The sequence below is a fragment of the Falco naumanni genome, chromosome 5 (assembly GCF_017639655.2).
Source record: "Falco naumanni isolate bFalNau1 chromosome 5, bFalNau1.pat, whole genome shotgun sequence".
In the NCBI taxonomy this organism is placed as follows: domain Eukaryota; kingdom Metazoa; phylum Chordata; class Aves; order Falconiformes; family Falconidae; genus Falco; species Falco naumanni.
Window position 1 is genome coordinate 16393753 of NC_054058.1, and position 16877 is coordinate 16410629.

General features: G+C 47.4%; 1 protein-coding gene across 14 annotated transcripts in view; it reads left to right on the forward strand.

Annotated features, from left to right (window-relative positions):
• Positions 1-16232, forward strand: part of LOC121088716 (lactosylceramide 4-alpha-galactosyltransferase-like) — a 33515-nt gene extending 17283 nt beyond the window's left edge. The window contains exons 1-4 of one of the 14 annotated variants that reach the window (XM_040595190.1): positions 11975-12272; positions 13535-13636; positions 14140-14216; positions 14583-16232. In XM_040595190.1, the coding sequence (XP_040451124.1) occupies positions 14168-14216; positions 14583-15718 (1185 nt within the window). In that variant the 5' untranslated portion in view covers positions 11975-12272; positions 13535-13636; positions 14140-14167 and the 3' untranslated portion in view covers positions 15719-16232. Of the gene's footprint in view, positions 1-3303; positions 3380-11974; positions 12273-12491; positions 12650-13534; positions 14217-14582 lie in introns of those variants that run through there. The other 13 variants (XM_040595196.1, XM_040595202.1, XM_040595192.1 and 10 more) reach the window with 13 other exon arrangements.
• Positions 16233-16877: the final 645 nt, after the last annotated feature.

Genomic DNA, 16877 nt, shown 5'->3' on the forward strand with positions numbered 1-16877 from the left:
CGTGAGAAACTGTGGTGCTTTTTCCCTAGGTGATGGGCTACAGCCTCCCACAGTAGTAACAGTGTCTGTGCTCTTGCAGACGTACAAGTGGAAAGCTTGTGCTGCAGCTATTTATTTTCCCACCTGCCTTTCAGAGCCTCATCAAAGACCCTGGAGTCCAGGGGAGCATTTTGAGAAGCTGTGAAAGGACTGGTGGGGTCTGGTGTGCGAAGGGGTCTTATTGTGACTCTGTGAGTCAAAAGCCAGGGAAAGTTTTCCCTTGAGATGTAAAACAGTGGCCAGTGCTTTCTTCATTGCTGATATGTAGTCAAGGATGATGGAAAGTGGTGAAAAGGCACTAGCTGTTTCTTGCCCTGTCTCCTTTGTCTTTGAGCTCATGAAGGTTAGGTGGTACACAGGTGTGCAGTACATGAAGGAGAGAAGCCAGGAATGGGTGTTGGAGGTGCAGAATTGGACAGTGCAACAGAAGAGTAGTAAGGAAGGAGGAAGGATCAGCAGGGTAATCCTTGACCTGGTCTGGCAAAAGACTGAATGATGACTACTTCATCTGTGCCGGCTGAGAGCTCTCCTACACCAGGAGCTCTTGTGCTGGGGGAATCTAGGATGCGCAGTAAGTAGTACTGCTCTGTAGGGCTCGCCTCCCTCCCATTCTTCTCCTCCCTCTTTCTTCTCCCTCCTCCCAAAATGTGTAGTCCCGGAAGGCTCTGGTGCAAAGTAGGTTAAGAGCCCTTCTTGGGGGAAAAGTGCAGTTACCTGCCTTAATCTTATATATGTTGGGAGCTGAGGTCTGCCTAGGGCTGGTTTGTCTTTAGCAGCAGAGAAGAGGAAAACCAAAGCTCTCCCCATGCTCCGTTTGGATATGCCATTTGTGGACACGAGTACTCTGGTCTTTTACATGTACTTGAGGTTCATCTCTCTGAAGTATTTGCGACCATTACCTGTGTGCACTTGGCTTGTGGTCTCTCTGGTGTTTTCTTTGCAACCATGCCCTGAACTCAGATGAATGAGCATAGTCCAGAAGGGAAAACTACAGGAGGAAGTTGCTTCAGGTGCACCTTGCCATTACAGCTCAAGCTGAGACCTTGCCTTTAAATTTATGTATGATGGTGGAGCAAAATGGCAGCTGCACTGGCTCTGCAGTGCATTGGTAGAAGTACGAGAAGAAAGTACTCTTCACAAAGTGGAATCTATGTCCAGAGGGGAAATTAGGGAGGTGCACAACAGTTAAACATGAAAACACCATGAGGTTATAGAAAACATTGCTTGAAAAACAATTTCCAAAAGATATTGAAGCTGCCGATGCTGCTCTTCTTTTTTTCCAATTGTAGAAGGAACTGGAAGCCTGCTAGAGAGGCAGGTCAGTGGGAGCTGAGAGATTGAAAGGGAGTTCAGAGATCAGTTTGAAGCAAACCAAAATTAATTTCTGCATCTGGCTACATGTAAGAAACTTGGGGATTTTCTCTACGCTGTAATCCCTCCTTGTGGGAGATGCATGCCCCTGTCTCTTTCACACATTATGTTCGTGGAATACATGTCAGGGCTGAATGAACACACAGGTGATGTGACCTGATGGGATGCATCCATCAGTGCTGTGGGAGTTGGCTGATGCTATTGTGAGACCACTCTTTGAAAGGTCATAGAGCTTGGGGGATGGGGAAGGGAACAAATGTTGTGCCTCTCTTGCTTATCTTATCAAGATGTGTGTCACATCCCACCGAGGAGGGAGGAGTGTGTTTTCACCAAAACACAATTTTGTGGAATGTTTTCATGAAAATGCCAGCAGGCCTAGTGCATGTTGTAACTCCTTTTTATTTCCAGGCATTTTTACTTGTTTAAGGGCAGTTAAGGTCTCTGGGGGAACACATACTGTCCCGTTGACTCCACCAAATGCCTAGGAATTTTACCTTGGAAGAGGGAAGCTGTACCTTTTCCGCTGGGATTTGGAGCCCTACATTTTCCAAATGACCAGTTATTTCAGTATGAGTTTGTCATACCGTAGTGACATCAGGGCTGCCAATCTATGTATCATCGATGTATTGACACATTTGCACCCCCTGGGCGGGGGGAACTGGGGTAAGCTCTTGTGCCATCACACAGTGAGCAAGGGATGGAGCGGCGCATCCCGGGGGAGGCGCCTTGCTGTCCCTGGTAAAGGCGAAGCGCTCTCCCTCTGCTTCCTGTAAGGGAACCGTAAAAAAATGTACATTTTACATCAGTTGTTGCCAAAATGGGCAGGACTCGCTCCGGTGTGGTGGCAATCTGTTCTGTACGAGGTGCTGCAGGCGTCCAAGGGCCCGTGCTGGCCTTTCAGCGCCCAGAGTCACCGCCACCCGCCATTGCCCGTGGGGTTCACGGACCGGCCGCGCCGGGGGGGTTATCCGGTGAACGGGTTGGGATCACGATCCCTGCTTCCCGGCTGCGACAGCAGCGATCCCCGCTCGGGCCCCTGGGGGCGGGGGTCGTTGGACATTCACCCCCTGCAGGGGGCGGCGCGGCTGGAGCAGCGGGAGGGAGGGGGCGGGGGGCCGAGCCCCCCCCCCCCCCCCCCCGCACCAAGCACGCCGGGATCCGTTGGGAAGGTCCCGGGGGCCGTAACGGCCTCTCCTCCGCGGCTGCCTGATCTCCAGGCAAACGGCACTTAACGCCAGCCGTCGGCTGGGGCCGGCAAGTTCCGAACTCGCCTGTGACCCCAAAATTTGCTTGTCACCTGCGGCTGCTCCGTTGCCATTAGCAACACCCGCGTCAACTAGCGAAGTCACCGGGGCTTTAAGGGTGCCTGCAGGGAAGGGCGTAAGTAGATCCCCTTTGGCAGCCCCTCCGCGCCTCCTGCGGCCGCCCGCGGGCCGTCCCCCGCCTCCCTGCCCGGGACGGCGCGCCCCGCTTCCCGCTCGCGAGTCAAGTGCGGCCGGTGGCGGCGGGGCCTGGGGCCGCTCCCGGACCGCCAGGCCGGGGCCCCGCCTCACGCTCCCGGGCGGGCGGCACGCTTTCCCCCGGCCCCCGCGCTCCGGTAACTTTTCCCGGGGCCATGGTAGGCATTCCATCCAGTAAACGTCGGGGAACCCCCTCCTCAGCTCCTTCGGCCCACCGCAACCTTCTCCGAGCCCGCGGGAGGGAGGTGTGTGTCCAGTTACCCGCCGTTCCGCTCTCCGTACGGTAGCCCCGCCCCCCGGTGAGGCCCGCTGTCCTGTCATAACGGGTCCGTCCCGGAGCTACCTCCCCCCACAAGCTGGCCCCTCCTCGCTGGTTCCGGGGGTCAGCGGGCCGGGGGGACCCCGGGTGCGGGGATCGCCCCGTCGGGGTGTGCATTCAGCAGCGTTCGGGGATGGCTGCTGGGGAACGGGACGCCCGTCGTGCACCAGCTGGAGGCAGGCAGCCTGTGGTAAACTCTCGGTTAAATGCTTTGTATTGGGGGTCGCAATAGACGCCAGGTCTCTCCAAGGGTCTAAGCCCCCTGCCTTGGTCATCAGTAGTTAAAAATACACTGGGTCCCCAGTACCGTCGTGCTTCATCTGCTGAGAGTAGGACTCAATTTCTGCCTGTTAATGGACCTCTCCATACGTGTTCTGTCTCCATCTCTTGAGCTACGCTACTGTATTTCTCCTGAATCTTTGATAATTTGGCCGCTGAGTATGGTACCATTTGGGTGGTGACTTGGGAGCTGCCCCTGCCTGGCTGCTTTTAGTAGATTTGATTTCCATCAGGGGTCTCGTCGCCTTTCCACCCCTGGGATAAAAAGATTCCTCACTGCCCCCTGACTTTTGTTGCATGTAGGGGTTTCCAGTTGGGTGCCTGCTTTTCCGCTAGTTTTGCCAAACTTGAAAATCCCAGTTCGCTATCCAGCTCTGAGTTAGAATCTGTTTGGTCATCAGATCCCTACTTATTTTTCTTCAGTTCAGACCTTAATATTTTCTCTTGGTCCAGTGCATTGCACAGAGCCACGTGAAGCCAGTGAGTGGCATTAATGTTCCACGGTTAGTTGGCTCTGCAGGGTTTTTATTTGTTCTTAAAAGGCTTCAACCGTTTCATCATGAGCTTGTTTAATCAGGTGCCTCTCCTTCTGAGCCACCGCTAGTGCCGCTCCCAGTGCAGTGCACAGCAAGGCTTTTCCTTTTCCTTATCACGCCTTTTTTTCTTTCACAAGTATTGTAATTGTTTCTGCCACTCCTTTTGGGTTATGCCAATTATTATGAGCCCAACTCATTCCTGATGGTGAGAAACATGCATTATACTTCTGTTTTTCCACAATGGGGGAGCAGTTGAGTGCTGGCGTTTCCCAGGCGGCCATGGCTCGCACTGCTCATATCTCTCCAAGCTTGTGGCTGAGACATCACTCCCCATCTTTCTCTGCCCGCTTTTGCTAGGTGAAGAGGCACTCTGTTTGGACCTCTTGCTAAAAGGTAATTTTCCAGCTCTCCCCATCCGCTTTCCCTGCGAGAGCTGGTGTCCGCCCCCTTCCCCTCCAACATAAGGGAATCCTGTCTGTGACGCCAATTTAAATGTCATGTCTCACCAAGCAGGAGGGAGGAGTGAATCAGATTCGCTGATTCTCTTGGTTGGAATAGGGCATACACAGCACTTGAGGTCCATAGGTAAAGAGACTTTTATTCCTTGGTTAGGGTCATTGGTAAATAATTGGGTAGCAGAAATGCTTATCACTCTCTAAGTATATAAAGTTTTATGCCTTGTGTTACTTACTAGAAAAAGGTAATAAGCAGGAAAGCAGGTGGGTGGGTGGGGGAGAGAGGGATCACCAGTCCTGTGTCCAGCATCAGGCCTGCCAATGGGGGGTGTTTCATGTAGGAGTGCTTGTCCAGAAGTCCCTTCTTCTTTTATTCTTATTCCCTCCGAAATGGCACTTGCCTTCCTGTTTTTATTCTTACCCTTCAGTGTGGACCACCTCTTATTTAAATTACTCTGGATTGCCATGTAAATTAGCATGCATGCTCCTTACAAGCATGGGGGAGCGAGTCTTTCTGGTTTTGAATTGAGTCAGTGGTTGTGATCTCCCCCTGCCAGATTTACCTTTCCCCCATTTAACTGCAGAAATCTGCTGTCTCTGCTGCTTCTTGGGCAGTTATTCAGCCTTCAATAAGCTGTTCCCTCTTATCAGTCTTCTGTTCCTCTTCAAGGTCATACAAAGTAAACTTGTGTTTGATCCTGCAAGTGTTTGAGACCTTCCTCAAACAGGCTCAGGGAATCTCCACCCCCTCTATTCCCGTAACAAATTTCATCTCCTGCTGTCATTTGCACCTCTCTGAGCTTTCCTTGGTGTTAGATTGTTTTTCCAATTGGTCTTCTACAAAGCACAAGGAAAGAGGATCCAGGGAATTATAGGCCAGTCAGTGTCACCTTGAACCCTGAGAAGGTGATGGAGCAAATCCTCCTGGAAGTCATCTGCAAACATATTAAGGACAAGAAGGTGATTAGGAGTAGCCGGCATGGATTTACAAAGCGGAAATCATGCCTGGGCAAACTGATAGCCTTCTGTGATGAAATGACCAGCGCAGTGGACAGGGGAAGAGAATTAGATATTGCTTATTGTAACTTTAGTAAGGCTTTTGACACAGTCTCCATAACAGCCGCATAGACATACTGATGAAATGTGGACTACATAAACACAGTGAGGTGGATTGAAAACTGGCTGAACTTCTGGCCTTGAAGGATTGTGATGAGTAACATGAAGTCCAGGTGGAGAGCAGTAACTGGTGGTACACTCTAAGGATCTGTGCTGGGGCCAGTACTGTTTAACATTTTTATTAATGACCTCGGTGATGAAGGGATGGACTGCAACCTCAATAAGTTTGGAGATGATTCAAAACTGGGAGGAGTGGTTAATACACTAGGCAGTTGAGCTGCCTCTCAGAGTGACCTCAACAAGCTGGAGAAATGAGCCAACAGGAATCTCATAAAGTTCAACAAAGGGAGATGCAACTGGTGAGGGTAACTCCATGCACCTGAGGACAAGAGGTTGACTGGGAGCCCACAGTGTGGCCTTGTGGCAAAGGTGGCCAACAGCCTGCTGGGCTGCGTTATGCAGGGCATTGTCTACAAGGTCAAGGGAGGCAGTCTTTCCCTTCTGTTCCATACTGGTGAGACACATCTGGAGTGCTGTATCCAGTTCTGGGCTCCCCAGTTGGCTCAGGGGTTACTGCTCACATGCACTGTTCTGGTGTACCACTGCACTACCTCTGAGCTTGCTCAGCAAGCAACTCACACTGTAGCTAACAGCACTGGTAATATTAGAAGGACGCCTCTATGTTATGAATTCACATGCCACTGTTCTCAAATAGCACTGTCACTGGGTGCAAGGTAATCCTGTTATCATTTCTTTACAATTGAGCAAGCTACTGAGCAAGCTCACTTAGCTGAAATTGAGCATGCCTGTTTTTTTTGGAAGCTACAAGACTGAGTTACAACTCAATCTTAATTCCACAAATTTCCTATTCTGTCTGAGTGCAACAGCATTACTGATAATTTTTCACTAATCTTAGGCTACTGCTTATTGTATTTAGGGAAACTGAAGCTGAATTGAAGCTTCATTATGTTACCATGACTGGCTATGTGATTTTCTGTTTGTGGCCATTACTTACGTATCTCATTGGTTCTCTGTTGCAAGTAACAGACAGGGTCTGTACTTTTTTTCTGGATAACTTCATTGAGATGCCATCACACCTATGGCCACTCTCTGTACAGTGATTTGAACATTAACAGCTATAAATACTGCCGTATCATTTCTTCCCACAATCTATTTTTTTGCAGAAACTTGCTAATATCATCCTCTGACTCTTTGCTGTGGCTTGCTTTTAATTCTTCTTACCCCACGAAATGGCTATCCAGCACTGCATTACACTTTATGAGTGGGTATTTTCACTGTTCTTTCTTTTATTTCAGGAGAAAACTCAGTTCTAAAAAACATATAAGTGAAATTGGATATTGCAGGGTTCACCCTGGAAAGGTGAAGTTGTGATTAAGTAGAAAAGATGCAGTTAAGAGACAGGTGCCTTAAGTGTCCTTTGTCTATAGCTGCAGTATCTTATGCCTTGGTCTAATATACGCATTACAATTGCAGTATTTCCCCTCATCTCACCTCAAATATTCCCACGTGCTTGGTCAGCCATTCTGTCTGGGGACAGAAGGAGGAGCTCTAAAACTGTTGCTAAAATACTAAATACTAATTCCCCTAGTATTTAGGGGAATTAGCTGGTAGATTGATCCCTGTTTGGCGCTGCTCTGCTCTTCCATACCTAGCAGACTGATTAGTTAGTTACCCACTGAATGCTGATATTGTCAGATCTTACCTCTTCTACTCTTGGTGGTATAAATCTGGAGAAAGTTGAGATCTTCAACTCTCTCCTCGTGGATTCCCAAAATACCCCTATTGGGCTGCTTGTGATCACTGATGTTGTTCAAGACCCCTAGCAGCTACCTGGGTATGCAGCAGCACTTTCCTGGGCCTTTTTCCTCTCTGTTTTTGTTACTGAATTTGTAGCAAATTTATGCACCCTGTCCAGTGTTTTTCTGTTCATATGTCCACATGCTTGCTTGGAAGGACATCACTAAATTCAAGAGTACTCCATTCTCCTAAAGACAATTGGAACTGGTGCAATCACTTCGTCCAAGGCTGATCAGAGATATGTTGCTTTGTTTCTACTTAACGTACCATAAGTGTAGCTTTTGAATAGTCTAATGGCATAAGGTAGTTGAAGTCGCACTAAAAATTATGCAGCAAAGACAAGCAATAATAAAGAAAGGAGGAAAGGTATGCCACAGTGTGCTTTGATTTAGCCTGCGAAGCTAGATTTGGATGTTCATGACATATTCTGGCTGATCTCAGCTGCACCAGACTCTCTACCCCAGCCCCAGACTCAGTGCCTCTAGCACTGGGTCCCATGGTAAGTGCTGCAACTCTCCCTTGCTTCCCCAGCAGTGCCTTCCTTCAACCCAGGCTACTTTTAATGCACAGCACTGCAGGAATGATAGTTGAATTGGCCACGAGAGGGCACAGCTATTGCTTTAAAATGTTGGCTACGAAAGGGACCATCTAAAGCATCTTGCTCAGTTTAAGATAAAAAACTGTCTCTAACCAGTCTCTCTTGTAAATCTGCACTTAAGCATGTTCTGAGGGACATCAAAGAATTATATTCTTAATCCGTTTTAGTTAATAATAGAGGTAGATAGAGCTTATATTTCTCTTAAAGTTCCCTTCTTCAGGAACAAGCATGAGAGTCACCTTGTATTTTCTGCACTGCTGGGTGAGATCAAGCAAATATGGGGAGCAAGAAGCCAACACGAGGAAGACACAAAAACGGAGAGAAGTGGGAAAGCTCTGGGGACAGAGAATCCACCTCATCTCCTCTGAACACGCAGCCACTAGGTTTGGGTCTTCTTCCCAGCAACCCTAGGGTTGTGCAGTATGTGCAGGTTGGCTCACAGGGCAGGCACTGGTTATTGTCCTTTTAAGACTGGTTCAAAGAGCTCACAAGACCGGAAGGAGTTTCTTGCTCTGCCTGGGTTTATATCAGCTGGACACTGTTAGTGGATGTAGTTCCATTTTCTACACTGTAGGAGCACTGAATCACCATTCCAGTTTTCCCAGGGGTCCTCTTGTTTGGCAGTATTATGAATCGATCAAATATTCAAATTCTAAATTGACTCTCATTCGTGTTCTCTCCAGCCTCAGCAGCTGCCTGCTCAGCAGTTCAGCTTCTCTCCTCTCCACAGCCTCGGAGCTGGGTTTGTTGCTTCCCTGCACTCCACAAGCAGACCAGCTTAGGAGAGAGCAGCCTGGCTGTCAAGACAAAGGGTGTATTTAACAGCAAGCCTGAGCTCCAGCAGCCAAAGTCAGAGGCACCCAGGCGATCATCCTTCCCGGTTCCTTTGGGCAGGTGATCAGTGAGTGCCTAGATGTCAGGGATTATTTGGCTTCTCCTTTGCAGTTTTATTCTTGCAAAATTTTATGCAAAACAGAACCTTTAGTTTGTGCCTCTGTTTCTGTTACTCTCTGTTCTCCCTCTTCTCTCCTTTTGCTCAGCAGGTGTACTTGGTAATAGCTAGATGATCCCTTTGTATCTTCTTTCCTATGACTTTCTGCTTACTTGCAGGTCTATCTAGCTTCACATATTAAATCTGCTAATTGTGTAGGCATAAGCTATATTGATTAAATCAGAGAAGGAAAATTAAAAAAAAAATAGGGAAGTCCTTATTCACATCCTTAGTTTATATTCTACTTTGCAAACAACATTTGCACTTCTGCACTATACACAGCCACCGTTTTCATGTAAATATCTGATTGCCTCTGGCTAAGACGGATGTTTATACTGGTTTTACTAAGGTTTAGGCCTGGAGGATTGAGACATTCTACAGAAGTCATAATCTGAAAATTATGTAAAAGCAATTATGTAAATGTATGTAATTATATAAAAGCAATTCTAATTGCTTTCAGTGTGAACTAAGAATGTAATATTTCATTCTCTGACGTCGCTAAATGCATGCTCTTAAAGAATTTGTACAGCTTATTTCTTGCCATATATTATCAGTCCTTGAACTGTCACAAAGATCTGATGATGTTCTAGAACAATATCACTCAACAGTGTGCATTTTTTCCTGTTAGGAATGATTTGCCAGTTTTCAGGGACTTCTGAGTATCTGCTGTTAGAATTTGAAAAGCAGTGGATTGCAGGAACTGGTCGTGCTTATTTGGCTTCATGTAAGGTGGCTTCACGTAATTCATGTTGTACCATCACCCAGTGATCCAATTACCGTCCAGTTTTGGTTGTTTTCATTTTTTTCTATCTGTGGTTTTGCTACCAAGGAAAATACCAGTGAAGCACGTTGATGGTCATGTAGGGCAGGAAGCCCCTTTGCTCAGTGCAGGGTGCTCCAGTACTCCTTAGGCCCACCAAAAGTAGATGTGACCATGTGCTGATCCAGCAGCATCAGTTTGGTTGGAGTCCTTGCATGGCAGAGTAACAAGATTATCTGTTGTAGCAGCCCTGTTTCTGTTCCCGTTGTACTACATTTTATCCTTTTTGTGTTTGGAACAAGAGAAACTTGCTATCAGTTGAATGTCAGCCTTTCCCTTATGCAGTAAGATGTGTCTGTAAGTTTTACAGTTTTTGTTTGAACTGGGGTTTTTGTTTTGTTTTTCTTTGCATATTTTCAGCACTGCATCAGTTAGCTAGACTTTTAAATTTAGCAATCAGGGTTGCGAAAATTCTTGTGGCGTTTGAGTCCAGTCCTTTTCACACTCTCAGAGGGTCTCAGCATCTGCCTGTTTCTGCGTTCCTATGAGAAGGAAAAGCATTACCTTCCTTCCACTGGAGCATTGAACACATTGTGGAAGAATAGGGGCAGACATATTCACATCAGCAGGACCATTGATCAGGTCCAGGCCTAGCACCAGTGTCCCCAGTGGCATCTTGTTATTGTCACTGGGGATCTGATCAATGGATTAGGCAGGACCGTTCATCTAGCCCTAATGCAGATTCCACAAGCAGGTAGGTGACTGCAGGCACCGCTGCCTGTAACGGGAGCAGGTGCGTATGGACTTTCAAAGTTAGGTGAGATCAAGCCTGCCGTGGCTTCTAGCAAACCTGGGCAGAGCCAATGCAGTGATAGACTTGAGGAGAGGAGAAAAGTACATGGGCTGACCAGCTGTAAAGCATCTTGGCAGAGAAGGACCTGATGGTCCTGTGGATAAGAAGTTGGCCATGAGCCAGCAGTGTGTGCCCTTGTGGCAAAGGTGGCCAGCAGCCTGCTGGGCTGCATTATGTAGAGTATTGCTGCAAGGTCAAGGGAAGAATTCCTTCCCTTCTACTCAGCACTGGTGAGCCACATCTGGAGTGCTGGTTCTGGGCTCCCCAGTAAAAGCAAAACATGACATATTGGAGCAAGTCCAGCGAAGGGTTACTAAGACGAGAAAGGGGCTGGAGCACATGCTGTGTGAGGAGAGGCTGAGAGGGCTCTGATCGTTTTTCTTGGAGAAGAGCAGGCTCAGGGGGTGTCTTGTCAAAGTGTGTCAAAACCTAATTGAAGATGGGTGGGGTAAAGAAGACAATCTAGACACTTCTCTGTGGAATCCAGTGATGGGATGAGGCATCATTGTTTAATTGAATTGAAATATGGGAAATTAGAATGAAAGAAATGGTGGTGAAACACTGGAACAGGTTGCCCAGAGAGGTTGTGGAGTCTCTGTCCTTGGACAAGGTCAAAAGCCAAGAGGACACAGTCCTGAGAAACCTGCTTTAGGTGACTGCTTTGAGCAGGGGAGTTGGACAAATTATCTCCAGAGGTGCCTTCCAACCCCAACCCTTCTGTGTTTCTGTGACTAGAAGGGACCTGACCTGAGACCTGGAGAGCTCCATCAATGAAAGGGCTGGGAATAGCTTAAAGTGCTCTCCAAAGAGCCTCCCTGGTGTTGGCATCTTATGAGTCCCTCTGTGATGCTGCAGTGCCTGAAAGGATTTGGGGAGGGGGAAGGGGCCGGAGAAGCTGCAGAGCAATAGGCCTGACATTTGTTGCAGGCAACTGCGTAGAAACTGCAGTAAACCCTAAACTTAGTGACTGTAGGGATAAAGGTGGTATTTTATGAATGCGCCCACGTCTTCTGTAAGAGAAGGTCAGCTGTTGTCGAGCACAGGGAAAAGTGGGAACTCTATCATAAAATAAGAGACACTTGAACTTCACAACATCGTTCAATGAAGTAGCTGGCATAAGAGGGAGTATTCCCAAATGAATGAGTAAATTATTTGATTGAAAGAGTGTGTGGTTCAAAGGTTTGTTCAGAACTGAAGTCTTGGAGAGGGAGGAGGCAGCTCTGAAACTCAGCTCAGTTCTCATGGCAGCTGCCCAAGCAGTGTGAGCACCGGTAATTCTTAGCAAAGGAGTAGAAAACAGCAACTGGTTTCCTGCCACAGTACAAAGCTTAATGTGTAGTGATAATGAGGTTTCAATTTCCTTTTTTTTTTTTCCTGATTGATTTCTAATTATATGGGTTCTTCACAGCACAGCTGTGTAACCCTTGTATCAGCCAGTATACTAGCTGAATGCGTAACGTCACATCCTCCTTGATCTGCCTTTTTCCTCCTAGTGTTCAGAGTCCATCTTTCACCATATTTTTTTGTTTGGTTTGGTTTTGGTTGTCTTTTTTTTTTAATCAGAAAAAGGGAGTGCCACACCATAGAGTTGTAGGCACTCCCAGAGACACTACTAACCTCTTAAAAATCTTGTCCAGCTGAGCAGTGCCTTCTGTGGTGTCTTGAAAGCAGGAACAGGTGAGTAGTATTTGCAATTTCTGTGCAATGGCCCTTGCGATTTCAGAGGAAGGTAGAAAGCCAGATTTCCTGTGTTTGTTTCGTGAAATAAATGGATTGGTTAATGCAGCGTCTAGAATGTCCTCTCGTCCGCTACAAAAGCAGAAATGTATTTCTAAATATATAGAAGCATGATTGTAGTAGTTCCTCCTCTTCCTAAAAATACGCATATAACCTTGAAGCTTGCTCACTGTTAGATTAGAACCGTGCTTTCCTGCCTGCTCTACAGCAAAGGCTTTGTGTCCTCAAGCCTGTACCTCTTTCGCTTCTACAGTTTACCAAGCTAAAAATAATTTACAGGATTCAGCTGGCTGTGGTGTGGAGGGCAGGGGAAGCAGGTAGGTAAAAAGCAGAGTGGTTTTTTTTTTTTTTCTGCCTGTAACACTCACAGCACATGCTGGCATTTCTCTGCAGGAGAAAAAAATGTTCTGGGAATCCAGAGCTGATGATTTGTGTATTGGCTGCCTCTCCTCTGTCCCCTAGGCCCCAGTGCCTAGAGGAGAGTGGTGGCTCTGTGCTATTGCATTTGGAAGCCCCCCAGTGCAGCCGACGAGTCATTTTCTGGCTGCATGGGGAGTTTTGTATGGGACTTAATTGCAGTAACCAGGGGTGAATGACAAATGGGATCATGCCGGCTAGATTCTCTGTCCTGTTCCTTGTTACAGCTGTTTGATTAAATCTTTTGCTGTTTCCTGAAGTTCTCTGTTTTGGAGCGTGGGGATTTGGAGGTGGAGCAGAGGGAGGCAGAGAAATCATAGAACTGTTTAGGTTGAAAAAGACTGTTAAGATCATCAGGTCCAACTGTAAACCTAACACTGCCAAGTCCACCACTAAACCATGTCCCTAAGTGCCATATTTACATGTCTTTTAAATACCTCTGGGGATGGTGACTCAACCACTTCCCTGGGCAGCCTGTTCCAAAGCTGGACAACAAAATTTCTTTCGGTGAAGAAATTTTTCCCAGTATCCAATCTAAGCCCTCCCTGGTGCAACTTGAGGCCATTTACTTTCATCCTCTTTGCTGCTGCTTCATGTCCTTTTGCATGTTGACCTTTGGGGCCCCGCGTGCTGGGCTCAGGAGGTGCTGGTTCTGCTGTCCTTCACTTTAAGGGGAGCCAAGGGCAAAAATGCTGATGCTAGGGCTGAGAACGTAGCTAGAATGGCTTCTCTTTTTGTTACTGCCTTGTTAATAATCTCTTCCTTTCTGTCCCTCCCTTTTGCAGGACAAAGAGAGGAAGTAAGGGTAGAGTGGATTGCATACCCATCACCACGTGGTTCCACTGGCAGAGCCGAGGTCACAGCCAGCATTGCCTTTGCCATCCTGGGTTGGTGACGGTTGGGTCAGCACCATCTGCTGGAGGAGGTAGAAGTGAGGACTTGGCAGGAAAGCAGAGCTGGGAAGCAGCCTTGAAACTCTCTTTACCTGGACAGTTCTTGTCCTTATCGTCAGCGTCTGTCTCAAGAACTGCTTTATATCAATTCCCGTCCCCCTATCCATCCATTCTGCTATGCTAAAGTCCCACGAAAAATGAGCCATGCTCTCTATAGGGGTGGGTGGTTGATTTCAAAAGGCAGCAACTGATTCAGCAGCCTGAGAGACTGAGGCCTCTTGATGGGAACTGATGACAGCAATGGGGTTTTAGTATTGTGTTTGGTTTTGGGGAAGGACAGGTTGTGTATCAGGAGGAAAACCTCTTGTCATGAGAAAAAACTCTCATCAAGGCAGCAGTTCCACACAGTATCTGTTGACACAGCTCCAGGAATATTCATAAAGAGCATTCCTATTTCCTCATCCTAGGTTTTTTTTTCATGTATGTTTCATGTCCAGAATGACCTGGCATTCTAGAAGGTTGTAGATGAGGACTGTAATGCTGTTCCCTGAGTTCACTGTGCACCACCATGAAGGTATTCCATTTATGTGTCAAATGCTGTTTATCTTTGCAAGTTGCAAGCATAACTTATGTGGACCATGTACATGGACAGAACTGAGGATCCATCTTGGTTTGTGATATACAGAAAGGAGAGACTTGTCCTTATGTTATGTTTGAAAGAGAGGGATCCGGAGATGGGCAGTAGTTATTGATGTGGGATCTGAAGGCCCTGTGACAATACAGAGAAGCCAGGAATCTGTTTCAGGAATGACCTAAAGGCATACATTAAGCATGCTGCCCTGAGGTGAAAGAAGGAGAGTTCTGCTCTGCTGTGACACTGTCCCAAGGCTCATGGTCTGCTGCCTTGCCTATTAGTGTCTTCTTCTTTCTTCCCCTTCAGGTCACAACAGTTATCTTGGGAAGCACGCTCTGACGGGAACAAGACTGCCCAGGATGCCCAACTGCCTGACAAAATTGACGACTGTGCTTTTGAGCCACAGGCTCAAGGCTCTGTTTATCTTCATCACTTCATTTGTGTTCCTTGCTTCTGTAAGGTTTTACTGGAGAACTGAGGAGGATGCTGAGGGCCAGCTCTACAGCCTGCCCACACAAAGCAGGTTTGGACAGTTTTTGTCTTCCCTTCGTTGTCCCACTGCCAGTGGGCCCCCTTTTTCCCCAGGGGATGTGTTTTTTGTGGAGACCTCGGAGCGAACTAGCCCAAGTTACCTGTTCATGTGCTCTGTGGAGTCAGCAGCACGGACACACCCTGGCACGAGGGTCGTGGTGCTCATGAAAGGCTTGGCAAATGGTAACGCCTCGTTACCCAACCACTGGGGTTTCTCCTTGCTGAGCTGCTTCCCTAACGTGGAAATCCGGCCCCTGGACTTGACAGAGCTTTTCTCTGGAACACCTCTGGCAGAGTGGTACTTGCAGGCTCAAAAGCGCCAGGAGCCTTATTTCTTACCTGTCCTGTCCGATGCCTGTAGAATTACCATCATGTGGAAATTTGGTGGCATCTACTTGGACACAGACTTCATTGTGCTTAAGAACTTAAAGAACCTCACCAATGCCCTTGGCATGCAGTCTCAGGATGTACTGAACGGGGCCTTTCTGTCCTTCAAGCCCAAGCATGAGTTCATTGAGCTTTGCATGAAGGACTTTGTGGAGAACTACAATGGCTGGGTCTGGGGGCACCAGGGCCCATACCTCCTAACACGTGTCTTCAAGAAGTGGTGCTCCATCAGTAGGATCCAGAAGAGTATGAGCTGCAAAGGCGTGAATGCTCTTGCCACAGAAGCCTTTTATCCTGTTCGCTGGGAGGACTGGAAGAAGTTATTTGAAGAAATCAGCTCCTTGGAGCTTCACAGGCTCCTTAATAAAACCTACGCGGTTCATATATGGAACAAACTGAGCCATGGGACAAGGCTAGAGATCACATCCCAGGCTTTTCTGGCTCAGCTGTATTCTCAGTTCTGCCCTGCCACATACGACATCATGAAGAAAGCCTCTGAAGAGCAGTCAAAGCCTGCAGCGTGACCTGTGGGCCCGTGGCTGCAGGAAAGATCCCCAGCCTGAAGGAAAATAACGTGCCTTTCACCTTCCACAGAGCTGACTTCTAGCACATGGAGCAGGTATTCTAGGACAGCTCGGTGATTTTGTACCATTTCCGATACCTGCCTCAGATCCTACATGCTGCAAATACATACCAGAGCCTGAGTTTGGCATCTCTTGTTGTCCTGCAGCAGCCCTGGATGCCGCAGGGAAGGGTGAACCTGTTCATTGGTGCCTACCAGTTGCTGCTCTGTTACTGTTCTCTCAATTGCTGCTCCTGTGTATCAGGCCTGAAAATCCTCTCATGTAGTTTCCCAGAAGGAAACCTTGCTTTCTGTAACATTCCTAAGAATGTAAATAAATGCCACCCGATTCTGTAGGACACTGTTTACTGGAGCTTGGGACCAAATTCCCTGAGTGGTAAAGATTCTTACAGCTGGTGAAATAGGTGGGGAATATATTAAAATTGCTTTAAGAAATGGAAAACATTTTTAATCTCTGCATGGCTCAGTGTGAAGTTTTTCTTGCTTTCTGAAGGTACTTTTTTTCAAATGATCTTTTCTACTGTTTTACATTCCACAGCAATAGCTGACTTTTCTGGTGCTCTTCAGTAAAACAAATAGACAAAAGCAGTTCTCTTACCAGTGTGAGTAAAGATCCTTGCTTCGTTGAAGATAGTCTTGTGGCATATGAGTATCTAACCAGCCCTTCTTGCACTCTCAGAGGGTCTCAGCATCTGCCTGTTTCTGCGTTCCTATGAGAAGGAAAAGCATTACCTTCCTTCCACTGGAGCATTGAACACATTGTGGAAGAATAGGGGCAGACATATTCACATCAGCAGGACCATTGATCAGGTCCAGGCCTAGCACCAGTGTCCCCAGTGGCATCTTGTTATTGTCACTGGGGATCTGATCAATGGATTAGGCAGGACCGTTCATCTAGCCCTAATGCAGATTCCACAAGCAGGTAGGTGACTGCAGGCACCGCTGCCTGTAACGGGAGCAGGTGCGTATGGACTTTCAAAGTTAGGTGAGATCAAGCCTGCCGTGGCTTCTAGCAAACCTGGGCAGAGCCAATGCAGTGATAGACCTGCTGTTGATCTGATGACCATTCTCACAGCTGAATGTGTTTCCTGTGTGTCCAG